This window comes from Mustela nivalis, assembly GCF_964662115.1.
Source record: "Mustela nivalis genome assembly, chromosome: 14".
In the NCBI taxonomy this organism is placed as follows: domain Eukaryota; kingdom Metazoa; phylum Chordata; class Mammalia; order Carnivora; family Mustelidae; genus Mustela; species Mustela nivalis.
Window position 1 is genome coordinate 82,843,628 of NC_139033.1, and position 26,805 is coordinate 82,870,432.

General features: G+C 53.5%; 2 protein-coding genes across 19 annotated transcripts in view; one reads left to right on the forward strand and one right to left on the reverse strand.

The window, feature by feature from the left end:
* Nucleotides 1-677: 677 nt before the first annotated feature.
* Nucleotides 678-3,568, reverse strand: DERL3 (derlin 3). Of its 14 annotated transcripts, none has more exons than XM_082697757.1 (7): nucleotides 2,765-3,555; nucleotides 2,587-2,649; nucleotides 2,416-2,501; nucleotides 2,216-2,309; nucleotides 1,554-1,749; nucleotides 1,002-1,092; nucleotides 678-902 (listed from the first exon to the last, which is right to left on the reverse strand). In XM_082697757.1, exons 1-7 carry the CDS (start codon nucleotides 2,855-2,857, stop codon nucleotides 821-823), a joined length of 705 nt encoding a protein of 234 aa, XP_082553883.1. In that variant the 5' UTR covers nucleotides 2,858-3,555; the 3' UTR covers nucleotides 678-820. The 14 variants fall into 14 exon arrangements, with proteins under 14 accessions (XP_082553883.1, XP_082553882.1, XP_082553885.1 ...); XM_082697756.1 differs by having other exon boundaries at nucleotides 2,587-2,652; nucleotides 2,765-3,550; XM_082697759.1 differs by having other exon boundaries at nucleotides 2,428-2,501; nucleotides 2,765-3,547.
* Nucleotides 3,569-6,081: 2,513 nt separating this feature from the next.
* SLC2A11 (solute carrier family 2 member 11) overlaps nucleotides 6,082-26,805 on the forward strand; it is a 33,461-nt gene continuing 12,737 nt past the window's right edge. For 4 of the 5 annotated variants that reach the window (XM_082697709.1, XM_082697711.1, XM_082697710.1 and 1 more), the window contains exons 1-4: nucleotides 17,383-17,490; nucleotides 21,849-21,947; nucleotides 23,951-24,111; nucleotides 26,345-26,469. In XM_082697709.1, the coding sequence (XP_082553835.1) occupies nucleotides 17,470-17,490; nucleotides 21,849-21,947; nucleotides 23,951-24,111; nucleotides 26,345-26,469 (406 nt within the window). In that variant the 5' untranslated portion in view covers nucleotides 17,383-17,469. Of the gene's footprint in view, nucleotides 6,599-17,382; nucleotides 17,491-21,848; nucleotides 21,948-23,950; nucleotides 24,112-26,344; nucleotides 26,470-26,805 lie in introns of those variants that run through there. The other variant, XM_082697712.1, reaches the window with a different exon arrangement.

Here is a 26,805-nt window from a genome sequence, read left to right on the forward strand (position 1 = left end):
AAGTTGGCCAGGCTGTCTGGTACCTGCTTTACCAAAGTAAAAAGTGAGCTGTGGTATCAGATCAGGCTCCCATGGTCCTCAGCTACAAACATCAGGGAGAGAACTTTGCAGAACTCTGCTGAGGTGAAAATTTCTCAAAGCTTTGGGGTTGCAGAAAGGGCAGAGGACCCCGGTCCTGGCCCTCTCCTGCACCTGACTTCATGGAGCCTCGGCCAAGTCCCTTGGCTGCTCAGCTGGAGAATGGGGCAAAGGTCCCCTTGTTGCCCGTGAGGGACCGAAAGAGTCAAGTGAGGCATCAGCCTGAGGGTACCATGGGCAGGAGCCCCTAGGCCTGGCATGATGGGAACATCCCAGTCCTGGCCCCAGCCAATGAGACCTGGCTAACCCCCTTGCTGCCTGGCCTGGAGCAGAGATCAGTACAGGTGGGATTTTCCCAAGGCTCCATCAAGGTGTTGGCAAAGCTGGAGTAAGAACCCTGAGTATGCCATGTGTGAGCTCAAAGCTGCTGGGCAACTGTGGGCAGGTTCTTGACCCCCTTTGGGCCTCCCATCCTACCACCTACAATTGGTCTGAGAGGGCCGGCCAGGGTTGGTGGTCCTAGGTCAAGGCCAGCAACACCTGCCCAGCTCCGTGGAAGGATGTGGCCAGCCAAGGCAGGGAGCCAGTGCTGCGGGCAATGAGATGCAGGTCATTCTGTTTATTTGGGTGGGCCCTGGGCACCAGCCCAGTCTCCAGGACAGGTTGCTCTCCTGTAATCGGGAGTTAGGGGTAGAATGGAGGCCTGCCAGAGGCCAGGAAAACAGGCTGGTCCTGGGTAGGATCATTGCTGCAGGAGTCCTGGCTCCTCCTCCGGGAGGGGCAGGTAATTGGGGTCCTCCTGTGGGGCATCCAGTAGCAGCTTCCTGTAAGGAGGGGCCCATACTGAGCTGAGGCCAGCGGGCGTTCCCACTGGTGCAGGGAGCCATCTGAGGGAGGGTAGCAGAATTATCTCTAGCACTCACAGGAAACTGGGGGTCAGTAGCAGCCTCTTGCCTCCAGGCTGGTTGGGCAAGACGTCCTCTAGGAAGTAGTAAATGTGGCCCACAGCAATCCCTGTAGGAGAACCCTGAATGGCTGAGGCCACTCTCCATGGTCCAGAGCCCGAGGCCCTCACAGCCTACTCCCTCCTTCCATGCGTAGGCAGGCCAAACAACTCCGGCCCCAGAGTATGAGTACCCAGTGTTCTGCACAGACTGCCAGCACAGGGTTGACCTTGAAGGACAGGCTTACCTGGCCCAGAAGTGGGCAGGACGTGGGGAGGGGAGGGCCTGAGAACATGGGAGGAATAGGAGTCAAGGCTGGCACCTTGACACACCCTATCCTCATCTCTGGTCAGGACCCATATGAGCATCAGTACACCCGAATATGGGGAGCCCATAGCTGGCTGGGTTATTCAGGGGCCGGGAGAACAAAGGAGCTAGAAAGTCTGGAAGAGGGGGTGGGAGGACAGGTGAGAGTCCTCCCAAAGACCATCAGGTACCAGATGGGGAGGGCAGATGCACAGGCAGGCTTACCCAGCAGGTCCACAAGAATGGAGTTGCCCAACAGCAGAGAGAAACCCATAAGTGCCCAGGGCAGGAATGGTGCCTGGAAGGTGAGGAGGCCGAAGAAGTTGACTCTCACTTGGGGGTTGCGGCGGCTCCATACATACACCAGCATGACTGTGAGTGCCTGGCCCAAGAAGAAGAGGCTGCCCAGGAGCCCCAGCAGCTGAGCCAGAGTCAAGGTGCTGGAGGCCTTCTCCTGGTGCAGGCCTCAGAGCTCCTGCCCAGGGCCCCTCTGACTTGCTAACACCCTGGAATCATCCCTAGTTTCCCTTCCCTCATCACCCTTCTGTGCCCTTCCAATCAAGGCCACACTATGGCCTCAGGCCCCACAAGTGATCTGCCCTTCTTGTCCACCCCCAGCCTCCAAACACTGCCTGTCATTGCCCCAGTTTCTCCTGACAATGGGCATGCAGGGCTCAGCCCCCAACCACGCCACCCGGCTCCCCTGCACATTGCCCTGTAGTATTTTGTGTACAGCATTGAAGAGCTGGCGTTGACATCCGGAGCCGAGTCCGCTATGTACGGTAAATACATCCTAAGCTGGAGGGAGCGACTCTGTCGCTCACCGGCCAGCACAGGCTGGACCAGAGGCACTGCGGCCTTTAGTTTAAGAGCCCGGGAAAGGATACGGTCATGAGGACACCCCCGAAAAGGAACATGAAGACGAAGTCGGCCGTGCGGCCACGGAACGAGCCCTCCTCCAGCATGCGGCAGTAGCGGAACCTGCGGCGTCCGTAAAGGAAGTGTCACCAGGCAGAGCCTCAGTTTCCCCACAGCGCGCATCCCCCAGCCCGGCGACCCGCCCACCGCCCCACGCTTGGGTCCGCACGGTGCAGGATACACGAAGAGCATGTTGAAGAAGAAGCTGAATCCCAGCGGCCCAAAGAAGAGGAAGTTGGTGACGAGCCTCCAGACCTACAGAGATGGGAAGGAAGGCGGGCGGTCAGGCGCAGGGCAGGCAGGGCCCGGCTGTCAGGTGCCATGAGCGGGGCCGCCTCACCTGGAACTTCCGGAACACGAGGTGTGGGTTGAAATAGAGCTGGAAGGGACTGAGGAGCTCCAGCTGCTGCGGAACCAGGGACGCGTCAGGTGGTGCCCCCGGAACGCAGCGGTAACCATGACGACACCCCTCCCGGACTGCAGCCACGGAGATGCCCCCACCCGTCTAGCCAGCTTACCACAGCAGCGGTGGTAAGGACGCAGGCCGCGGTGTAGGCCCGCGTCACCGCGGGCACCTGCAGGAACTCGGCCATCAGCCCCTGCCACGCCATTGAAACTTCTTTGACACGCGTGGCCCAACTTGCTGCGCGCTCTTTAACCCGCCTCCAAAGCCCGCCTCACTCTCGAATTCGGCCAATCCGCGTCGGAGGCGCCGCACGCCCAGGGTCGAGGGAGGGACCCTGGGCCCGGTAACCAATAAGAGGAGGAACTGGGAAGCCGGGGGCGGGACAGGGTAGTGGGCGGATCGGAACTAGGGACCAAAGAACAGGCCCCACTGTTGAGCACGTGGCGGTTGTTGTGATGGTTGGCGTGGCGGCGCGGGAGAACGTGTGACCAATGAGGAACGGGTCGCTTCACGGCAAGCTAGAGAGAACCAATAACGAGGACGCACAAGATTTTGGGGGCGGGACTGAGGTTACTCCGAGAGTGAAGAGGAGAAAAGACCGCGGAACTGCGAGACCGGAAGGGGCGGGGTCACACTGGGCGGTGGGCAAGGCGGAATCGTCAGGAGTCTGGTCTTGGAGGCTGTGTGAGTCCACCTAGCGCCGCCAAACACTTTGTCCCGTCCTTCTCCCCTACTGACAGCCAAACACAGAGCCACCTGACCCTTAACAGAAGAGGCGCTCAGCACTGTGTCCAACCACCCCACCCCTGTACCCTCCTGCAGTCCACTTGACCCCACGCCGACTCCTGCGGACAGTCTTTGAACCCAAAATGCCAGAGTGCCAACACAGGCCAGAGCAAGTGAACGGGCTGGAAAGGGCCTCTTCTTCTTTTTTTTTTCCTTTTCTTTAAGATTTTATTTATTTGACAGAGAGCACGTGCACAAGCAGGGAGGAAGCCGTGAGAGGGAGAAGCAGTCTCCCCCACGGAGCAGGGAGCCCTACTGGGGGCTCAATTCCAGGACCCTGAGATCATGACCTGTGCGGAAGGCAGACGTCTTAACCAGCTGAGCCACCCAGGCACCCCGTTTTAATCATTTTGATGGAAAAGAGAAACTCCATTTATTCATTCATTAAGTCCACTGTTTACTGAACACAGATTGTGTGCCAGGCGCTTTTCTGGATGTGGGAGATACAGCAGCCAAGAAAGATGAGGAGACAGGTAGTCATAGGCTCGTACTAATATGAGAGCTTGTGTTCCCACGACAGTAAACTGATGCAAATAATGCCAAGACTGGAGGGTTGGGTCGTGAGCCATCACTGCAGGTGGGTTGATCTGAGAAGCCTCTGCAAACAAGTGATGAGCAAGTGACGCTTGATTGTCACTTTAAAAAAACCCCTGTGGCTGCTGCAAGGACAGTAGACTGAAGAATCAGTGAGCAGGGGAGGCTGCAAGGCACAATGGTGGCTTGGGCAGGGTGGAGCCTGGAGCATAGGGGAAGGGCGGGAGACGCTTTTGCCCATTGATGGGACGGAGCTGTGAGAGAGCAACCAAGGGTGACTTGAAGGTCTGAGCCATAGGGCAGATGGATGGTGGTGGCCTTTACCAAGATGAAAAAACGCTTGGGGAAAAGGAGAGCGGACGGAATCCCTTCATGGCCCTGTTGAGTTTGGGGCATCTGTGTGACTTCCACCTGGAGAAATCTAAGGGTGGTGTTGGGGGAGAGATTGGCCAGGCAGTCCAGTTGTGGATATCAGTCCTCTGTACACCAGTGGCCTGTGTAGTCTTGGGCCTGTGTGAGGCAGATGAGGCTCTGCCTGGGTGGCTTACCATTCAGTGGTCAGAGAAGGCAGACCTGGCCAGGGAGGCCTGGGGAGGCTGGAGAGGGCTTCTAGATGCTGAGCCAAGAAAGGGCTTCAGGAGCAAGGCAGCGAGAAGCTCACAGAGATGAGGCCCGGGAACGGTGGGGTGCAGCCATGCCAAAGCCGCTGTGGCCAGGATACTGGAGGATAGGAGGAAAAGGAAGGTGCCTAAACAGATGTGCCTTTACCAACATGGGGAGCTCAGGTGTGGACGTAACTGTAGAAGACTAAGAATGCCCTGGACCAGGGCACTGAGGTCCCCCGAGGAGACTGGAAAGGCTGAGAACCAGCTGACAGAGTTATCTCAGGTGGATCCTGAGAAAACAGGGGGCTAAGAAGGGTTCCCTAGGGAGTGGCTCAAGGAGTTCCCAGGGGACAGGAGCAGAGGGAGAGGCTGAAAGCATGAAAGGGCACTGTGCATTTGGCTCCGGAGTGAGAACAGGTCTGGTCTGATAACAGTGGGAATTGGATTAACATGCTGAGAGTTTGGGTGGTGGGACCCCCCCCTTTAGATGGCCCCCATTGTCCAGCAAAGCAGGCCAAGGTCATGTTTGAGGTGGGCCCAGTGGAGTAGATCCCATCTGGGTGGAGGCAGGGCTGCAGATGCCAGGGCTGGCACCTGCCAGGCAGGAAAGCCATCCCGGGAGGTCAGGTTTCATGCCCGTGTGGGGAAGAGTGGGTATTCCTGCCTCCAGGCACCCAGCAAGCTCTAAGCCCTCCACTCAGGGTCAGGCCAGGGCTAACAGGAGGGTTTGTCATTGTGGACAGGGGCATCTGTCTCCCCTCTGATTGCGGCTGATAAGGCAGGCGCCTCGCTTAGGGACAGAGAAGCACATTCCCCGGGGAGCCCGGGAGGCTGGGACAGGTGGGGACATCCAGGGGAACAATGGCTGGATTTTAGGGCAGATGCTCCCTCCTCAGAACCCTGGCTGTTCTCAGAGGGGGAAACTGAGCCCCAGTAGGAGGTACAGCACAGCCTGAGGCAGACCTCCATCACCAGTCCAGGCTCTTCCCGTCAGTTGCAGGCCCAGGGCCGTTCCACTTCTTGCCTCAGACACCTGCAGACAGTTATTTACGGAGAGGAACCCTGGACTCCCCATGGTCCCAGGGGCCTAGAGATGTGGGCAGGCAGCCTGACATCTATGTGGCTGCTGGTCTGAAGTGGGGGTTGGGGGGTGAGGGGTGCCAGCTGGGCCTCTTGGGCTGAGGATGAAGCTGAAGGAGGGCCTGTGGTCCCTGGGCCAGGTGACAACAAGTCCTGGTCCTTAAGCTGCCTCTCTGGCCTTGCTGTGTTTTCCTTTTGACATGAACCTGCCCCTTTCAGACCCTGGGCCTCCTCCATCAGGGGGGCTTTCCCTCAGGGGCTGGGAGCTCAGTGCCAACCCCCTTCCTGCACATGGGCCCCCAACTGTGGTGGGAAGACCGCCCCCGCAACTCCAGCCAGCCCCTCCCAGGAGCAGCTGTGTCCCCGCTGGCCCTTCCTGTCTGGGTTTTGGTGTATTTTTAGCACCGAATCCGGAACCTACTCGGCAGCAGCTGCCTATGGCCGGAGTGCAAGAACAATAAACCGTCCAGGTGGGCTCTGTCAGGCCAGGGCTGGCCCTCTGAGCTTGGTAGCAGATTCCAGACTTTCCAGGAATTAGCAGGTCTCTGGGGTGGATGGAAAGGGAGGAGGCAGCTTGGGGCTGAGGAAGAGTAGCATGAGCCAGGCACATCTGGGGAACAGTCTGTGCAAAAGTCCTGAGGTGCCATGGTGCGGGTGCAGAGAGAAGCAGAAGGCATGGCAAGGAAGAGGGGCTGTATGCACTGTGAGGCTGAGCAGGGCTGTAGAGGCTGTGGTCCCTGCCCTAAAGGGCAATGAGGAGCCCTCTGAGAGTTTTCAGCATGGTGTTACGTGCCAGTGAGATGGCAGCTCTCGGGAGGAAGAAGGAGACAAGAAGAGAAGCACTCATCTGAATGGAGAAGGATGGCAGCCAGCCTGCATTAGGGGTGAGTGACAGAGGAGGAGGTGGAAGCCATAAACCTTCGTGACTGATTGGCAGACAGGTGAGTGTCGGGGAGGGCCAGGTTTTGGAGGGAAACCTCCCACTGGCTTGGGACATGTCAATTCAGGTGCTGTGGGGCATGACCACCTCAGGGAAGCCCTCCCTCCCTGGCCACCCCAGCTTGGTTCTCCCAGCCCCTTGTCACCTACAGCACGGGTAGGTGCTCTCAGCTCACCATGCTCTCTATCCCTGGAAGTCCTCGGTGACCTTTGAGCCTCAAGAAGGCCGAGACCCGTCCTCCAGTGCTGGATCTGCGGCCTGGGGGCTGGCACTGAGACCTGACCCTGCCAGGTGGGCCTCTGTGTCCCGGTCTGTGAAATGGGCTAGTGGGAAGAACCCATTTGTAGAGCCTCCTTCAGCTGTAGTCTGTCCTGATGTGGGGAGTATCAGATTTCTGGGCAGGGGCCCCTTCCTGGGACACAGTCATGGCTGCCCCTCCTGCCACCCAGCAAGGTTGGTCTCTACCCTGAAAGAACGAGAATGCACCAAGGCAGGACTTTCTCCCCGAGGCTGGTTTTCTCACCTGCCTCCTTCCGGTCCAGAGCTCTCCCAGGGCGCAGTGGGGAACATTCACAAAGGAACATTCACAGAGGCCTCAAGGGCCTGGAGGGAGGCAGTAGGGTCTGGCTCTGATGGGGATATGGGGAAAGATACCGACATTGTGCAGGGAGGGGCCAAGAGTCGTGGGCTTGCTGAGGAAGGACTGCGGGCGGGCAGGAAGACTCTGGACAATGACAGTGGAGAGGGCATCAAGGCCAGGAGAATGCCTTGAGCAAAGGTGTGGACACATGGAGAATCCATGTCTCAGGCCACCTGGGTGGCTCAGTCATTAAGCAACTGCCTTCGGCTCAGGTCATGATCCCAGGGTCCTGGAATCGAGCCCTGCATCGGGCTCCCTATTCAGGAGGGAGCCTGCTTCTCTCTCTCCTGCTCGCCCTGCTTGTGCTCTTTCTTTCATTCCGTCAAACAAATGAATAAAATCTTTAAATTAAAAAAAAAAAAAAAAAGAATCCATGTCTCACGGAGGCAAGGACAAGTGAGGTCCTGAGAGCCAAGGTTGGAGCCAGTCGCCACCGTCAGATCAGTGGCTTAGCGACCCACTCACCGGATTCTGCACCCCTCACTGAAGCCCCTCAGTGGGTTCCTGGACCCAGTTCCGATGCATGCATGTGGGGCGTGTGTGTGTGCTCAAGCTTCCCCACAAGCAACCAGACCCCAACAGGGTGTCCAAGAATTCCACTCAATTCTAACACTCCACCCTGAGATAGCATCATATTCCACAGGCTAAGGGCTCAGTCCCCCCAAGATCGCCCCCACTTCAGGGGAGAGTCCAAAGGTAATAACCTTTGGCTCTATATCAGGTTCTTCTTGGCTCTATATCTTCCTCTTGGCTCTATATCAGGTTCCCACGAACCCCCTTTGGGCTCCACTAATTTGCTAGAGCGACTCACAGAACTCAGGAAACCTGTTTACTCACTAGATGACTGGTTTAAGTCAAAAGATATTAAAGGGTACCAGTTGGGGCACCTGACTGGCTCAGTCAGAAGAGGCTGCCACTCTTGATCTTGGGTTTGTAAGTTCGAGCCCCACACTGGGTGTAGAGATTACTTAAAAACAAAACAAAAACAAAAACAAAAAAGACAATCCATCAACAGCCACAGGGAGAGATACCTAACGTGAGGTCCCAAACAAAGGCGCTTCTGCCATTGTGGAAGTTGGAGTTCTGCACCAGGCCACATGGAAGCCTTCCGGTTCCCCAACCGGGAAGCTCTCGGAACCCCATCCTTCTGGAGGCTTCACCACCTAGGCACAAATGATGAAAGTGTGGGCTGCTGATGCTTGAATCCGCCTTTAGCTCTTCTCCTCCCCCACCCCCTATGTCAGGGCCTGGGACTGCAAGCTCCACCCCTTTATTCGAGGGTGGTTTCCCTGGCAACTGGCCCCCATCCTTAAGTGTTTTCCGAAAAGTCACCTGCTTAACATAAACCCAGCTGTGACGGAAAGGACCTTGTTATGAGTAATAAGAACCCCATTTCACCTTCATGGCTCAGAAGAGCCTTCAGGAATTTATGAGAGAACAAGTAGAACACAAGAGGCTCCCCTTGCTCTTATCCCCCCAGGAATTCCAAGGATTTGGGAAGCTGTCAGCAAGGAACTGTAGATAAAGATCTAACAAATACGAGAAATATATTTTGGTCATCGGAAAGACTAAATCTCTCTCTCTTTTTTTTTTTTAAGATTTTATTTATTTGACAGAGATCACAAGTAGGCAGAGAGGCAGGCAGAGAGAGAGGGGGAAGCAGGCTCCCCGCCCAGCAGAGAGCCCAATGCTGGGCTCAGTCCCAGTATCCTGAGATCATGACCTGAGCCAAAGGCAGAGGCTTAACCCACTGAGCCCCCCAGGTGCCTCCCAAGTATATCTCTTATCAATCACACACTATCACATGGCCACCTTACCAAAGAGGTTATTTTTTTAAATATATTTTTTAAGATTTTATTTATTTATTTGACAGACAGAGATCACAAGTAGGCAGAGAGGCAGGCAGAGAGAGATGGGGAAGCAGGCTCCCGGCTGAGCAGAGAGCCCGATGCGATGTGGGGCTCAATCCCAGGATCCTGGGATCATGACCTGAGCCGAAGGCAGAGGCTTTAACCCACTGAGCCACCCAGGAACCCCTCAAAGAGGTTATTATTACAGAGGAGGAAATGGGCTCAGAGAGATTAAGTCACCTACTTGAGGATACTCAGCTAGAGAGAGAGGAACCAAGACACCAAGATGTCCATGCTGACTTTGCCACCATGAGGACGGATGGAAAGGACTGGTGGCAGTGAGCTGCTCCTAGATCTTATCATAGGGCACAGGGGAGTTCAGCATGGGGAGTGAGGGACATCACCTGCAGGTGCCTGTGGAAGGTAGCCCCCCCACCCCCTCACCCAGCCAGCATCTCACAGCCTCAGACGGTTCTCCAGCCAGAGTTTGGAGGCAAAATTTCTTTGCCATCTCTGGGCTTCTGGAGTGTCACGAGCATCAGAAGCACGTCCGGCAATACTGCGACACTCTCCTGCTGAGTGGTGTGGGTGCCTGGCTCTCTGCCTGGGCCTCAGGGTCACTGTGTCTGACCCTAGATGGCCGGATGGGCGCGTCCTTTCCCAGCTGGTCCCCTCCCAGCTGTCTTGATCCTCAGCAAGTGCCCTTAATTCCCACTTCCTTCTGTGGCCACTGCCGGAATGTCAAAGCCACCTCCGGCCAGCCACTGAGGAGTCCCCAGAGCATCTGGCAGAGCCTCTCCCTGGACTCTGCTATTTTGGGGCTCAGCACTGTGGGTGGTGTTTTGGGAGAAGCGGGAAATCCGCTTGTCAGAGTCAGCGGCATGGCAGGGCCACAATGCCCGTTCACTCAGACAGGAGGAGCACAAGGCGCCGTAGAAAGACGGGAGAGCCCCGTGAGTGTGTACCGCTTGTCTGCACATGGGGTGGGGTGGGTTGGTGGGTAGCACACAGAACGTAGTTGTGGTTTGTGCGGCCCTGACGTGCGTGTGCGGAACCCGGAGCCACACTGTCCTACAGTCTTCTTGCTCCTTACAGGATCATCAGGCCGTGCTGGCCTGTGGCCTGCCTGTGGCCTGTCTGCCTGTGGCTGTGGCCCGTCAGCACTGTGGCCCTGCCACCAGAATTCCACTTCTCTGCCCTTGGTTTTACCCCAGCCACTGGGGCCTCGTTAACAAAACAAAAGCAAAATGAAAATGGCAAGATTTGGTGGCAAGAGGGAACACTGACTTCAAATGAGAACTGAAACAAAACAAACACTACATTCATAAAAGCTGACAAATACCGCCCAACATCATAAAACCCAGAAAAAAATCCCTCCATCTTGAGAAGCATGTGGCCAGATGGTGTGCTGCGGCAGGTCAGGCAGGGACCCCTCAGGGCAATGGAGGTTAGGGGAGGGGTCCAGGAAGGGGTGAGGGGGTACCCAGGAAGGGCTGGGCTGCCTTTTCAGCTTCCACATTCCGCCCCCACAAGGAATGCAGACATCAGCGCTTCAGACTTTGGCCTGACCACCCCCCCCAGTCCCCCCACCTCCCACCCTCCCCTCCAGATGTGGACACAGCTGTATTTTTCAAGCAGCCAACCGCAAGGACATTCTTTCCTTCTAATTACGATGGCTTCAAATTTCCTAGCCCCAAGGGTTTCATAGTCCTGTCCTCAAATATCAGAGTGTGGCCAGGAGGGGCCGCTTTGACTGGTTGTAGCCCGCCGGCCCTCCCTCACTCCCTCCCTTCCTTCCTCCCTTCCTTCCTTCCTTCTCTTCTTCCTTTGAACCATCAAATTGGAAATGAGACGCAGAGCCAGAATGGATGCCTGCCAGCTCTGAGGAAGAGGGTGAAGCAGGATTCAGGGGTAGGGCCTGCGGACCTTGCTTTCTGCACCCCTGCCCCCGCTGGGGATGTCCAACTATGCTGCTGCCCCCTCCGTGTTCACACAGCCAAGGGCCTGTCTGGGACAAGTGTGAGGGTGAAAAGAGGGCCTGTCCTCAGGATGCTCAGTGCAGGGAAGATCCACAGACACACACAGGGGCCTGAAGACGCAACGCCTGTGCAGTGGGCAGGGCAGGGGTTTTGATGTCCGCATTTTACAGGTAAGCAGGCAGAGACTCAGACAGAGGAGGGAGCTCTTGGAGCTGCAGAAGCCCCACTGGGTGTTGGCTGCAGCCAGGCCTGTGGTTGCCATGCTGTGCTTGGTGACAGCCGGCGGCCACTCTCTCAGCCTGGTGTCCAAGGTCAGCAGGCCTGCCAACCTCTGCCCCCATACCTCCCTGGGAGATTTCTGGGATGAGGCAGAGGTGCCAGTCCAGGTGGGAGGAACAGGAAAAACTGAAAGGAGGAAGGGCCTTTGAGTGGCCTTGAACCAGGAGTTAAAAGTCCACTCTGCAGAACTTCTGGGAAATGGAGGCCCAGAGAGGCTAAGAGGTAGGCCCAAAACGGGTCAGCCCTAAGTCACGTGCCAGGTACCTCAGCCTGGACTAGTAGTGGTCCACGCACCACTCAGTCCCAGTGATGGCCTGGCCTTCTCCTGGCCTGAGCCCCGGAGGAGAGGCCAAGGGGCTCTGGGTCCAAACTGAGCACCGGTTTCAGGGGGAAAGGCGCTAGCTCGGTGGAGCCCGCAACGGCACAACCTGGGATTTGTCGCCCCCTCGTGGCCAGAGCGGGTGGCGGCGGCATCGGGGAAACCTCGGGAACCCAGCAGGGCGGGGCGGGCTGAATGGGGGTCTGGAGGCCCCATCTCTGGTAGCCCCCGCCCCGCCCGCGCCAGAGCTGGGACAACAGGCAGAGGCATTTTCTGGGACAGGTCAGGTGGGAGTAAAGGGCAGCAGAGCCGGCAGGCAAGAGGTGGGTCCCAGGCGCTTCCAAGGGTGTTTTACTGGCTTTTCTGTATTGATTATTATTTTTTAAATTTAAATACAGTTAATTAACATATAATGTAGTATTGGTTTCAGAAGTATAGGCCTGTGGTTCCTCAGTCTTATATAACACCCAGAGCTCATTATATCACATGCCCTCCCAATGTCCATCACCCAGTTACCCCCACCCACCACCCCACCCCACCACCACCGCCCCAAGCAACCCTCAATTTGTTTCCTGTGATTAAGAGTCTCTTGGGACGCCTGGGTGGCTCAGTTAGTGAAGAGGCTGTCTTTGGCTCATTTCATGATCCCAGGGTCCTGGGATCAAGCCTGCTTCTCCCTCTGTTATCTGCTCCCCCTGCTTGTGCACGCTCTCTCTTGCTCCCCTCTGGCAAATAAATAAATAAAATCTAAAGAAAAAAAAAAGCCTCTCATGGTTTGTCTCCCTCTCTGGTTTTGTCTTGTTTCATTTTTTCCTCTCTCCTCCTATGATCCCCTGCCTTGTTTCTTAAATTCCACATATAGGTGAGATCATAAGATAATTGTTTTTCTCTCATTGATTTATTTTGCTTAGTATAATACCCTCTAGTTCCATCCACATTGTTGCATGTACTGGTTATTTTTATTTTATTTTAATTTTTTTAAAATTTATTTGACAGAAAGAGACATACCGAGAGAGGGGACACAAGCAGGGGGAGTGGGAGAGGGAGAAGCAGGCTTCCTGCCCAGCAGGGAACCTGATGTGGGGCTCTGATCCTAAACAACTGAGCCACCGAGGTGCCCTGTATTCATTAATTTTAGTGTGAGCATCATTCCTCCCTGCTTCCTGCTGAGTGCCGGGGCAGATCCAGGCCCACTCTGGGCCTCAGTTTCTCTATCTCTAGAGTGAAAGGCTCTAGCTTGTAGGAGGGGGCATGGAGGCGTGGCCTTATACCCAGTTGCACCCAGCTGGAGGCCAGCCCCTGATCTACACTAGCCCCTGGTACAGTGTCTTTTGTGAGTGGCTGGTGGCTGTGGCAGGTTACCCCTCCTCCCCTGCCCCTCACTTCCACCTTCTCAGGACACCCACTAGGTGAGAATCAGATGCAGAAACCCAAGGGCTGGAAGAGTCAAGTGGTGTTCTTTCTACACTCCCCCCAAAAAGAAAAAAAAAATTCCTTACTACTTACAGCCCATTGACGAGTCCTTGAAACAGAGTAACGTTCCTTTGGGAGCTCAGCAACCTATACGTTAATACTTTGCTAAGGGCAAAAGGCCCAAACCCCCAGGATCCTCTAAGATCTAAATTCCTTTGAAAACGGCCTTTATCTCTTCTCCTCAAGATATACATTTGCACTGTCCCCCAAGCACATCTGAAGGATCTCATGACTAGGGCTTTACTAGACCATAATAAATTACCTTTTCCTAATGACCCCTAGCCTCTCAAGGTCCTGGAAACCTTGGTTCCAAATTCTGTACAGACTTAACCCCCTCCTAACTTGAAAGTTTATAATCAGCCACTGGTCACAAGCCCAGTGCAGCTCTTTCTGACCACGGGTCCTGTCCCCGTGATTTAATAAAACCACCTTTTTGCACCCAAGATGCCTCAAGAATTCTTTCTTCACCGCTGGCTCCGAACCCCAATCATTTCTCCACTATCAGTGACTCCTTTGCAAAGGATACTGAAACCTCCCACTAGGCAGTTGCCGAGAGTATTAGCATACAGCCCTGGGGCCACCCACTGCTCACACCTTAACCTTCATACTCAAGGTTAAACTCCCAGTTAATGTTTGCTGAGGAGAAACCTCAAGCTTCCTGACTTAAGGATAATAATTAAGGGTTGCCTGGACTGCTCAGTCACTGAGCGGCTGCCTTCTGCTCAGGTCATGAACCCAGGGTTCTGGGATCGAGCCCAGAATCAGGATCCCGTTCAGCGGGGAGCCTGCTTCTCCCTCTCCCTCTGCCTGCTGCTTTGCCTACGTGTGCTCTCTCTCTTTGTCAAATGAATAAATCCAGTCTTTAAAAAAATAATAAATAAAATCCTCAGGATGCCTGGGTGGCTCAGTTGGTTAAGCCTCTGCTATGACTTTGGGTTGTGATCCCAGGGTCCTGGGATGGAGTCCCTCAAAGGGCTTCCTTGCTCAGTGGGAAGCCTGCTTCTTCCTCTGCCTGCCACTCCCACTGCTTGTGCTCGCAAACAATAAAATCTTTTAAAATAAAAATAAAATTTTTATGAAGTCTTCATAGTCTGCAATTTTCTGCAACTTTATTCATGCCTTGTTAGGAGTCACCTAACTTTATGTTAACGCTGCTCTTCTAGCTCATCACTTTCCACTGATGACCAGCATTCTTGGGTCAACCACAAATCATTCTCGGGACAAACCACAGGTGACTGACATCTGGGCTGTTAACAGTATGCTCCATTTGTGAACAGAAGTTCTTGAGCATGGGATTAAGAGTTCTTATTTTCAGGCAGACCTAGGAGAGGAACTCTTGGAATTTGCTGGCTTGCCAGGTGTTTGCAACTCCCATTTTCTAGATATGCCCAGATGGCTCTCCAGCCTCATTGAACCCATCTACATTTTCATCAACAGTGAGCATTCCAGCTGATCCTTACTGCCTTGGTATTGTCAGAATGAAGCTGCCAGTCTGTTGAGTGGGACATAATATTCTGTTGTCAATCCAGTTTGCATGTCCTCATTGCTGAAACAAGCAAGAATCTTTTCATGTTTTTTTGGCCACTTTCGTTTATATTCTATACATTCCTGGTTCAGAGACTTTGCCCATTGTCTTGTTTTATTCCGAATACTAGTACTTTTTTGGTCATATGCTTGTGGACATTTCTCCAACATGGTAGCTTTTAGTCTCACATTTTTATGGTTATCTTTTAACATAGATTTTTAATTTTATAATTTTTTAAAAGATTTTATTTATTTACTTGACAGAGATCACAAGTAGGCAGAGAGGCAGGCAGAGAGAGGGGAAAGCAGGCTCCCGCTGAGCAGGGAGTCCGATGTGAGGCTCAATCCCAGCACCCTGAGATCATGACCTGAGCCAAAAGCAGAAGCTTTAACCCACTGAGCTACCCAAGTGCCCCAATTTTATAATCTTATTATTATTTTTTAAATAGGCTCCAAGTCCAACATGGGGCTTAAATTCATGACCCCGAGATTAAGAGTTGCATGCTCTAACACTGAACCTGTCAGGTGCCACTTGATTTTTAGTTTTAATGATTTTAAATCCTCATAAGAAACCTGTGTGTTTTATCCTTATTTATACTGAGTGTTATGCACCAATAATGGGTCCGTGATTAAAGGAGCGAGACTGATATAAAGCGAAGGTCAAGCAAAGCTTTATTTCACGCCAAGCATCAAGAATCTAACCCAACGTTCGGGGACGCACCTCTTACAAGAGAGGGTGACTCTTCCCCATTTCATAGACTAACTTTTTTATTTTTATTTTTTTTGACAGGCAGAGATCACAAGTAGGTGGAGAGGCAGGCAGAGAGAGAGGAGGAATCAGGCTCCCTGCGGAGCAGAGAGCCTGACATCGGGCTTGATCCCTCACCTGAAGGCATAGGCTTTAACCCACTGAGCCACCCAAGCACCCCCAAAGACTAGCTTTTAAGGGCAAAGGCCATGCAGTAGAGCCTGGCCACACACAGGTGACCAATGAGATTGTAACACACACAGTGATGCTAGGTGACCAACTGAATTACAATTTACCCTAGAAGACATTTGACCCAGCCTATCACCTTGGTTGGGATTGGCACCCAAAAGGCTCCCAAAGGGCGGGGCCCATACTCCTTGGTAACCAGGGAGACAGTATGCATCCCTCCCACTGATCAGATGTTCTCCACCTGGCCTGACCCACCCTTGTATCTGGGCTTTGTTACCTGGAGTGGTTTCCGGGACTTGTTTCTAAGTGACTCTCCTGGGGGAATGGGAGCAGGGTCAGTTTAAGGGTTAAACAACAAGGTTTTTGTTTAACCTCAATGAAAGCCTCTTGCTAAAATATAAAAATATAAAATAGGTCCTTACACTGAGGTTATTGTAGAAGCCGCTTTTAGGCAACCAAGTTGCGCAATGGACACCTGAGTAGGGTAGAGGGCACACGGTGACCACCTACCCCCTGGGTGAATACAAGCAGGCCCATTGAGTGACCCACCTCAAAATATGTTGAAGCCCTAGCTGACCAGCACAGCTATTTGCAGGGGAAAAAAAAAAAAAAAAAAAAATAACAACAAAAAAGAAATCTATTTAAATAAAATATTAGCAACTGAAACCAACAATGACAACACTATGAGCAAGTTGTGTTTATCCTAAGAATTAAAGGATTAATTACCCTTAGAAACTCTTGATGTAGCTGAGCTCATAAACAGTATAGTAGAACCCATATGATCATTGCAACAGGTGCAGAAAACACATGCAATTAGCAACTGCTACTACTTTATTGTATTTTTCCTTAATAACGCATGGTGTTTTTAGAAAAACCTTTTTTTTTTTTTAAGATTTTATTTATTTATTTGACAGAGAGAGAGATCACAAGCAGGCAGAGAGAGAGGAGGAAGCAGGCTCCCTGCCGAGCAGAGAGCCCGATGCAGGCCTCGATCCCAGGACCCTGAGATCACGACCTGAGCCGAAGGCAGCGGCTTAACCCACTGAGCCACCCAGGCGCCCTAGAAAAACCTTTTTAAAAGATTTTTATTTATTTATTTGTCAGAAAGAGAGCACAAGCACAGAGAACAGCAGGCAATGGGAGAAGCAGACTCCCTGCTGAGCAGAGAGCAGGGTCTCGGGCTTGATCCCAAGACTCTGGGATCCTCCCCTGAGCCTAAGGCAGAGGCCCAACAGACCGAGCCACCATGCGTTCCAATGTTTTTAGGAAATTTTTTTTTTAGAGCAGAGCAGCAGGGACTGCTGGGTGGCTCAGTCAGTTAAACAACCCACTCTTGATTTTGGCTCAAGTCATGATCTCAGGGTCTTGCAATGGCGTCCCTAGTTGGGCGGGTGCTGAGCTGGAAGCCTGCTTGGAATGCTCTCCCTCTGCCCCTCCTCACTCTCACGAGCTCGAGCCCTCTCTCTCTCTCTCTCTAAAAAAAAAAAAAAATTTAATGTATTATTATTATTATTATTTTAAATTCAGAGCAGCAAAAATCAAACAAAAATCAGGCATGAGCAAGAAAGATACTGCAGTCTCCGTTCTGGTTTATGTCCCATCACAGTCTTTTCTCAAAGGGCTTCCTAAGGTCATTTTCGGGTATACGCTTCTATGACCACAAAGAGTGTTTTTGCCAAGTCTGGTTCGGTTTGGCCTTTATCCACGTCCTGGATTCCACGCAGGCTCTGAAAAGCCCTGAGAAATAAAAGATTAACCAGGTCCAGTGGACCCTGTGGTTCCTCACCTCCAAGGGTCAGCCTCTCATGCCATCAACCCCAAACCGGTTCTCCGCTCTGCACCCAAATCACTGGCTCTGCCAGGACTGACGGATGAGAGCGCTCCAGAGACTGGTGGGTCTGCCCTTCAGTCCCTTCTGATTCTGTCCCTCCACTGGGTCAAGGGAGGGGACACCTGGATTGGGGGAGGGCGGGGATGTCCGTGGGAGCAGGGGTGGGGCTCCCGTGCCCTGGTGGTTGGCAGGGGGGGCTTGTTGGGGGTAAAAGGAAGCAGGGGAGAGGGGTCAGGAGGGGCAGCGGCGGAGGTCCGAGGGAAACGAGGCAGGGACCGGCATCACACCGGAGACGGCAGCAGGCTTTAGGGACTAGAGGCCAGGACAGGGTTTCGGGTGAATCCGCAGCTCGCTGCGGGCGACTGCAAGGAGTAGGCCATGGTGACCTCGGACCACAGTTCCTTTCCAGTTTGCAGAGATGGGCCCCAGGCTCGGTCGACCAAGGAATGTGTGGCTTTTCAGCCTCAAAGCTACGGAAAGGGCGGGATGGAGGAAGAATACCACCTGCCCTTTTGGGTCTCGTTCCCAGGTGACGGCCGGAAGCGCCTCATACCCCTTAACCGCCCTCTGCGCCTGCACAGGTGTCTAGGGTGCGTACTCTACCCAGAGGCGCGCTTTGCGCGAGTCTTTCACTCACTGGGCTGCCTTCAACACCCACTGCGCTTGCGCATCCGCTTCGGGGCCGCTAAGGTGCCAAGCGCTCCTACCACATCCACTGCGCATGCGCTTCCCCAACTTTTCTGGGGTCCTGCAGCAAAGACTCCATCACCCTTGGTTCTGCGCACCTGAGCGTCGGGTCGGGCGGCAACGGCAGCGGCAGTTCTGAATCGCAAACCCGGTGTCGTAGCGAATGCTAGAGAAGTGTGTACTTGCTCAATGCTGTCCTGCAATCTGGAAAGTTCTGAATTCCGAACCACGCCCAGACCCGGTGTTTCTGACGAGGGATTGCAAACCAGCATGAATGTACCGGCGCAGCCACTCTAGAAGGTTTAGCGGAAGTGTCCGTGTGTAAAAGTAGCTGGTGCTTGTTTGTCCAGTGGAATTAGGTGGTGGGCTCTGGGGAACATAAGCTGGAGGTCACGTGCAGGAATGGCCAGGAGGCCAGTGCAGCGGTGCATGGGGTCACCTGTCTGCAGGAACTGTGGCTGGGCCGCATCCCACGTGAGCAGCCCTCGTGCTGCCCACATTGTTCTGGAGTCCTCCGGTAGGTCGGACATGCCCGCAGAGACAGCAGCCCTTGGGCACTGCAGTCCTGGTCGCCTCACCCCCTCTCGCAACTGTTTCCCACCCTCGCCACATCCCCAACCTTCATTTCCTCTTCCACGCTCCCTCTGAGCCCTGTCCTGATGTTCTGCTTCACAGAGAAGTGGGGGCAGCCAGAAGAGAACATCCACGCCACCCACCACCAATCTTTGGGTTCCCCTTCCCTCTTCCCCAGACCCCCAGTCCTCCCACTTCTCTGCCAGCCTGCACTAATTTCCTTCAGATACCTGCATGGCACATTCCCTCGTGTCCTTCAAATCCTTGGGCAGATGTCACCTTCACAGGGCCTATTCTCAGACCACACTCTCCAAACATTCCCTCACACCCTTCCCTGCTTTATCTCTGCATTACACCAGCTTACATACTTTGTGTTTTCCTTGTTCATTCTGTCATTGCTGGTCTTCCTCCGATGGAAAGAAGGCTCTGTGAGGTCACGGATTCTGTCGCCAGTTCCATGGTTATATCAGTAGCACCTGGAACAGCTGGCTTATTGTCCACACTAGGGAGGCAAGAAATATCTGTTCACTGAATTGGTAATCACTGGCATAGCTAATGTTGTCATGCTTTTCATGATCAGGCAGCAGAGGACTAGGCAATCTCCCTGCATGATCTCGGTGAATCAATTTCCTGGGGCACCTAGATGGTGCAGTTAAGTTTCTGACTCTTGGTTTCGGCTCTGGTTCTGATCTCAGGGTCCTGAGATCAAGCCCTGTGTGGGGCTTATGTGCAGCATGGAATCTGCTTGAAGTTCTCTCTCCCTCTGTCCCTCTGGCTCATTCTCTCTTTCTCTCTTAGATCAATCAATCTTTAAAAAAGATTAACTGCTATCTTGGAGACCTGCCAACATCTTCTGCCCCATGGGCTTTGCCTGTGTGTGTGTGTGTGTGTGTGTGTGTGTGTCTCTCTCTCTCTCTCTCTCTTTTTTGGGGGGGAGGGGGTTATTATTATGTTTTACTAATGTCTGCACTCAACATGGGACTCAAACCCCGACCCTGAGATCAAGAGTCACATCTTTTTTTTTTTTAAGATTTTATTTATTTATTTGATAGACAGAGATCACAAGCAGGCCGAGAGGCAGGCAGAGAGAGAGAGGAGGAAGCAGGCTCCCTGCTGAGCAGAGAGCCTGATGCGGGGCTCCATCCCAGGACTCTGAGCCGAAAGCAGAGGCCTTAACCCACTGAACCACCCAGGCGCCCCAAGAGTCACATCTTAATCCAACTGAGCCAGCCACCTCTTGTTGCTTCTTCTTTTTTTTTTTTTTTTTAAGATTTTATTTATATACTTGACAGAGGGAGAGAGAGTGCGAGCAGGAGGAGCAGCAGGCAGAGGGAGAGGGAGAAGCAGGCCTCCTGCTGAGCAGGGGCTTGATACCAGGACCCTGGGATCATGACCTGAGCTGAACCGCTGGAGCCACCCAGGTGCCCCCCTCTTGCTGCTCCCTGCAGATCTTCTAAGTGGACCGCTCACCTTCATGCAGCCCACGTGGAGCTTCAACGTGACTCCAGTGAGACGGAGTCCTGGGCCCTCGCCTGGCTCCCTCTTCTGGCTTCCAGAAGGAAGTTATTTAGGCCTTAGGGAACTGTGGGCAGGTCCTCTGATGGATCTGTCTCTAGACCTGTGGCAAGATCTTTGACAAGATCCTGCACCCCAGAGCCCCTTCCTCAGCCTCCTCGTTGTCAGCATGGTAGCTCACCAAATGGAGAAAGCACATCAGCTTTTTGCCCAGCTGGGTCAGCTCCCTAGCACTGTTCCTAGCTGGGACAGGCACTGGGTGTTTGATAAAATGAATAAATAGTCATCAGGTTCTGGAAGTTCTTTGGGAAATCTTTAGCCAAACATCCTTCCGCCATGAAACTGGTATGAGAGTACTTAAAAAGTCATACATTTGACTTGTAGGATTTCACATTTGCAGGGTGATCTGCTAGAACAAGACAGGCAGTATGATTTACTAGGAAAAGATCAATGTTTTGATTTTTGTGTAGTCAACTACTTTGTGCATGCCTAGGAAAGTATCTGAGATGAGCAGTTCAATGCTGTGCCTTTGGGTCAGTGGAGAACTTTCAGCATATACTAAATTTTCGAGCATTTTAATAAGCATGTAGTTTTTTTGTCATTAAAAACTAGAAGAGAGGGTGGCTCAGTTGGTTGAGCCGCTGCCTTCGGCTTAGGTCATGATCCCAGAGTCCTGGGATCGAGTTCCCAGTTGGGATCCTTGCTCAGCAGGGAGCCTGCTTCTCCCTCTGCCTGCTGCTCCCCCTGCTTGTGCTCTTTCATACATACACAAAAAATAAATAAATAAAGTCTTTTAAAAAAAATTTGAGCATCCCTAAAAAATATACTGACCTAAGGGGACAGGACCTTAGCATTGAGCTCCCATGGCTGGGTGCTCTGGAGCGTTCTTTCTCCATCTTCAAGGATGTTGCATGGGGATGAAAACTGTCCTCTGTTGTACCAAGTATGTGTGGCGCATGTGTACCTTGGCTGCCTATCCCTCCACCCTGGAGGTAGGCATGATCATCTCCAGGTCCAGTAAAGAAGTGACTCAGAGAGGACAAGGGAGGAGGGGCAGAGTTGGCAGCGGGACCCAAGCACGGCCACCAGTTGTGGCTACTCTCATATGCCCCACAAGTCCCCACACATACAGATCCATGTGGCCCTTCTGTTAGCCTTACTATGAAACAGGCTGGCAAGTGAGAGAAGGAGGCGCAGCCTCTCTGTTGGAGAATATTTTGCTGGGGCCAGCCACTGGGGCTGGGGAGCTCCAGTCCTGCTAGGGGCAGAGCCTCACTCTCCTGGGGCCCCAGCCCAGAGCATTGTGCCCCAGAACAACAGCAGGCAGGCCTGCCCAGGGACAGCCTGGCACAGAGGGCTGCAGACCTGTTGTCTATTTTGGGAAGATGCTGATGGAGGAGAGGGTGGAGGGTGAGGGGGCAGTGGGGCCTGGGACTCGAGAGCAGAGACTGGGGTTCCTCTGCTATCCACCAGCCATGTGACCTAGGTTACCCCTCCTCTCCTTGCCTCAGTTGGCTTATCTACAAAGTGGAAACATCACTGCATAGTTCAACTAGATTGCAGTGCTGTGATTGGCAGGTTGCAGCCCTGGGAGGGAGGTGGAGGCTATTAAAGGTCACTCTGTGTCCTCCCTTCTCTCCTCAGATTCAGGGCAGGGTCCTACTCCTGACCACCTGTGCAGCTGGCATTGGTGGTACTTTTCAGTTTGGCTACAACCTCTCCATCATCAATGCCCCGACTTTGGTATGTATTTTCTGTGCCTGCCATCCCCATCCCGGTAGGTGCGGGGGAAGGCTAACAGTTGCCTGCTGTGGGGTTCAGGCCGGCATCCACTTTGTGGTACCCCCCCCGCCCCATGCATCCACCTTCACTGAGATGGCCCACAGATGCAGGTTCAAACCCAGCTCTACATCCTCCCTTGAACCTGGATGTCCTCCTGGGTCCCTGATATCAGCGGGTAATTCTACTGTCTGTCTAGTGGGGGAACCAGCCTTGACTCTGCCCCTTGCCCCCAAATACCGAGCCCTTCCTAACTACCTCTGGCTAGCTGTTTCTCCCTGTGTCTCTGCCATGACTCCAGTTCAGGCCCTGTCTCTCCTTCCTGGACCCCTGGCTTTGCCTCTTCACTGGCCTTGAAAGTTTGACCAAGGCACTCCCCTGCCCAGAAACATTCTGTGGCTCCCCGATGCCTATAGGAGTAAGAACAGTCTCATCCGCCTGAAATTCAAAGCCTCCTTAGATCAGAACCTGTCTACCTGACCCCCGCCTTCATTCCCTGAACCCCACTAGCAAAGCAATTTAAATGCAGCTCCCCAAATGCACACAGCTCTCTCTCTAAGCATCTTTGCTTAGGAAGCCCTCTCTGCTGCCCCTGCAGAAGCCCCTCAAGGACCAAACACCATCACCATCCTGAAACCTTCCTTCGACAGCAGCCCCCCAACCCCAGGTGGAAGTTGCCCCTCCCTCCCCAGCCCTTCGAGCGGGCTGTCCCCACTGAGGTTGTGTGCCGGTTGTGTGGGACACTGCTCTCAGTGTCTGAGTCGTCCTTGTGCCCCCAGCACTTGGTGTTGACCTGGCCCAAGGGACTTTCTTGGCCTCAGAGACTCCTAATCCACCAAATGGATTTCCAGCCAAGGGCGGGAGAGGCTGGGCCTGATTCCCAGCTCTCCTAGATGGTCCTTCCCCGGGAGGGACCTGGGAGGCACCAGGCTGACACCCATTACCCTGAGCCGGCCTGACCCGAGGGGAGCTGGTCCAACCCCTCAACCTGCTGCCCTCCCCACATCCTCCCTCACATCCTGCTGGGAGGCCTGAGACCAGTCAGACCCTGAAATGTGTCCGGGACTTGCCCAAGTGCAGTCATTCCTCACCCTGTGGCCTCTGTTCACTTAGCTAGAACTGCAGCTCTGGGGGTGGAGGATTGGGTTGTCCTGACCACCCTCTACAGCCCTGACCTGTGGCTAAAGCCATGAGCAAGTCCTTTCACCTCTCTGGTCCTAATTCTGAGTGTAAACAGCGAGCAGAGTGACGTGTATCTAACAGAATACCTCTAAGGGCCGTCAAAATCGGGGTCCCAGGGAAGCAGATGGTACAGTCCAGATAAGTCAGGTAGGTTTAGATGCCACAAGGGACAATTTACAGATTGAGTGTGGCAGAGAGCACACAAGACCAGGGAGAGCTCACTGACGCCAGAGTCATTACCACACCTGCCCCCAAAGGGACATGTGGAAGGAGCAGTAACCGAAACCAGAAGGAAAGGGACGTGTGGCATAGGACCCCTTGAGAGGAGTGGTGATATTTGATTGAGTGTCACAGCTGGCCTGAGGGGACCCCCCCCCAGCCGGAGATAACCTGGACGCCGGCACCCTTCCGCTCTCTCTCATGTCCTACTGGTGCTCACCATTGGCCAAGTCCCACAGAAAGCCAGTCAGCTAGGGGCCCACTGATGCAAGCCCTGAGGTTGGGTTCTTGGGCTGAAAGCCAAGGCCCCAGGGGGTGATCGTGGACTCTGTGGGGCAGACAGAGACTCGCCAGCACTAGGCTCCCGGAGACATATGTGAAGGAGACCTGCCTGGTGCACTCACAGAGTAGGAGTTCAGGAGACTCTGTCCCTGCCCCCACAGCCAGGGAGCAATATGGCTGGAGGAAGCCTGGGTGCCTGCTCTGGAGAGGCAGAGACTTGTCGGGGAGAAGACCTAGCCTGTTGGGCCTGTTCCTGGGAGGCTAACTGGCATCTCTGTCCAAAGCCCATTCAGGAATTCATCAACGAGACATGGTGGCTGCGGACCGGCCAGCCACTGCCCAACCACCTGGTTCTGTTTGTGTGGTCCCTCATTGTGTCTCTGTACCCCCTGGGGGGCCTCTTTGGAGCCTTGCTTGCTGGGCCCCTGGCTGTCCTGCTGGGAAGGTAAGTACTTTCTGTGTGTACCTTGATAAGGGGATGCCCTAGTCTGTAGGCTGAGGAATGTGGGAGAAGGAACAGCCCCTAGGGGCCCAGGCCCGCTCAACTGCCCCAGCCTCCTACCCTGCCAGAAGTTTCATCACAGAGTCACATTTCCAAGCCGATTTGGTAGAGGGAGGAGCCTTGTGCTCTGAGGGAGGGAGGATTCCTGGCGTCTAGTTTCATGTCTGCTGGTAAATTTGGGCTCTTCCTGCAAAAGAGAAGGAATTAGCGCTGACCCCTGGGGTGCCTTGGGAGAAGGGCAGTGGAATGGTCAAGCAGGCAGAGTGGTCAAGTAGGCATGCCGACATGAGTAACTTGCTCATGCAAACCTTTGGAGCCCACGTGGGGCATCACTGAAATAGTGACTAAGTGCTACTAGGCACACCCTACCTTAGCGAAGGATTGTCCTATGGGACACAGTGTGTGATCCCAGAGTCTGGTGTAGGCACTACTGACAAGTCCAAGGTTATTTCTAATTAAGAGGATGATAATTCACTGAAGGAGAGTGGCTTTGCTCCAAAACTCTAGGTCTTGCCTTGTGACTCTCCTTTTAGACACCCGCCACAGTCACTTGGAGCACTGTAGGCTCTCTTAGGTCTAAAGGGGCGAGTGGCAGAGCGCTTCGCACTTCGCGTGGACCCACTGGAGAACACTGTCCATGTACTGTCCGTGTTCGAGCTCCCCTCGAAGCCGCCATGTTTTCAAATCACCTGGTTTGTGTGTGAGAGCATGACACCCAGGGTGGTCCGTGCTCTCTCTCCAAAATGGGAATGAGCTCTCTGAGAGTTGATCATCCTTCTTAGAGGGAGGGCCGTGATTTCTCATGCCCTTTGGAGGAAATAGGCTGATGGGCGTTAGTCCAGGGAGCCTCGGGAACTTCCCTGATGCGGCGGCTTGAAACGTCTGGTCTTTGCCATGCTTGTGCCCTATAAGACAGTGACTCTTCTGGTGACCATTGTCGCCATCCTTTCAGTGTAAAATCATCAGAGAAGTGGGCCAGCAAGACGCCCTATGGGGACTGTGGCCCCAGGTGGGGAGCTGCTCTGTCCTCAGGCAGGTCAGTAAAGGTATAATTCTGCCCCTGCTAGGGGAAAGCCAAACGTTTTCGGTGTTGTCTGCGTATGGAAATGGAGCAAAATGCATTTACCAAATAAATACCCCACCCCCAAAGTACTTTATTAATTTACAGCACCAAGGAAACCTTATCTGGTTTTCAGCAGGAGTCCCCCGCGGACCACGTTTGCTATAAGCTGTGCCATTCTCTAGACCCAGGCAATCTAGATTAGTTTTTATTCCCTCGCCAATGTGCCGCTGGCTTTGGGCAGAACACGGGCCTCCTCTCGAATCCAGCTTCCCTGGCAGAAGCCGGCTCTCCCGAGTTCCCTGTGTGACAGCACTTCTGCGCTCAGTATCAGGAATCCCAGAGTCGAAGCTTCGGCACGGTTAAGCCGCTGACATTTCTAGTGGCCACTCCCCGGGCTGCAGACTGTCCCACTGAACTAGCCATGGGCCACCCTTCCATCCTGAAAGTTCTGAAAAATGACTATAATACATGGGAGAAAATGTGAGAGGACGGTACTTGGCTTTCCAGGTGTCTCTTCCCTTACTCTGAAAGTCCCAGCTCTTCTTCTCTATGGTTTGATTGAGTCGGAGAAATCAGATGTCAGGCCCCTCATCTTACAGAAGAGTGGGAGGAAAGCGATGCTTCATCTGAAAATACTGTCATTTCAAGCCGTGGTGTAGGCAGAGAGGACAGTCACTTGGAGTATGTCAGGAGAGGGAGGGGTGTGGGAGTATGCCCTTCAAGGCACACCACATGCGGGCATTTCTGTCTGTGTAGCTTAGACTCTTTTTTTAAAAAAAGATTTTATTTATTAATTTGACAGACACAGCAAGAGAGAGAGAGAGAACACAACCAGGGGGAGTGGGAGAAGGGGAAGCAGGCTTCCTGCTGAGCAGGGAGACCAATGTGGGGCTGGATCCCAGGACTCTGGGATCATGACCTGACCCGAAGGCAGAGGCTTAACGACTGAGCCACCAGGCACCCCTAACTTAGACTTCTTGATGCAGGTCATACATGCGCACACACAGGTCTGATTGGGGCCAGCTGGAGCTGCAAATAAGGGTCCCTGGGAAGAGTCCCCCCTCCCCCAGACTGAACCTGAGCTTCTCTTGCTTGCATTCTACTTCCCCTCAGGAAGAAGTCCCTCCTAGTGAATAACGTCTTTGTGGTGGCCGCGGCCACCTTGTTTGGCTTCAGCCGCCGAGCAGGCTCCTTTGAGATGATCGTGCTGGGCAGGCTGCTCATGGGAATCAGTGCAGGTATTCAGGGCGGGGGTGGGGGGTAGCCCATCCTGCCTCCCTATTCCTACTCAGCCATGTAGCCCATTTATTCGTTTGTGTTCTCTTGATTAATTTCATCCATTCTTGCATTCTCTTTCTTCACACTTTTCTTTCACGCCCACCTCTCCTTTTGCAAAATGATTATTTTGCAAGATGGTTTATCTCAAAAGGCTCATATAACCGAACCCTTAAAGTGGACATCGAAAGTTGGAAAAGTTGTACAGGGCTGTGAATAAGAACATCCCCAAGCCTGTGCTAACAGAGGCCCCATATTTGAGCCACACTATAATCCAGGAGCTTCCTGGCAAGCTAAGG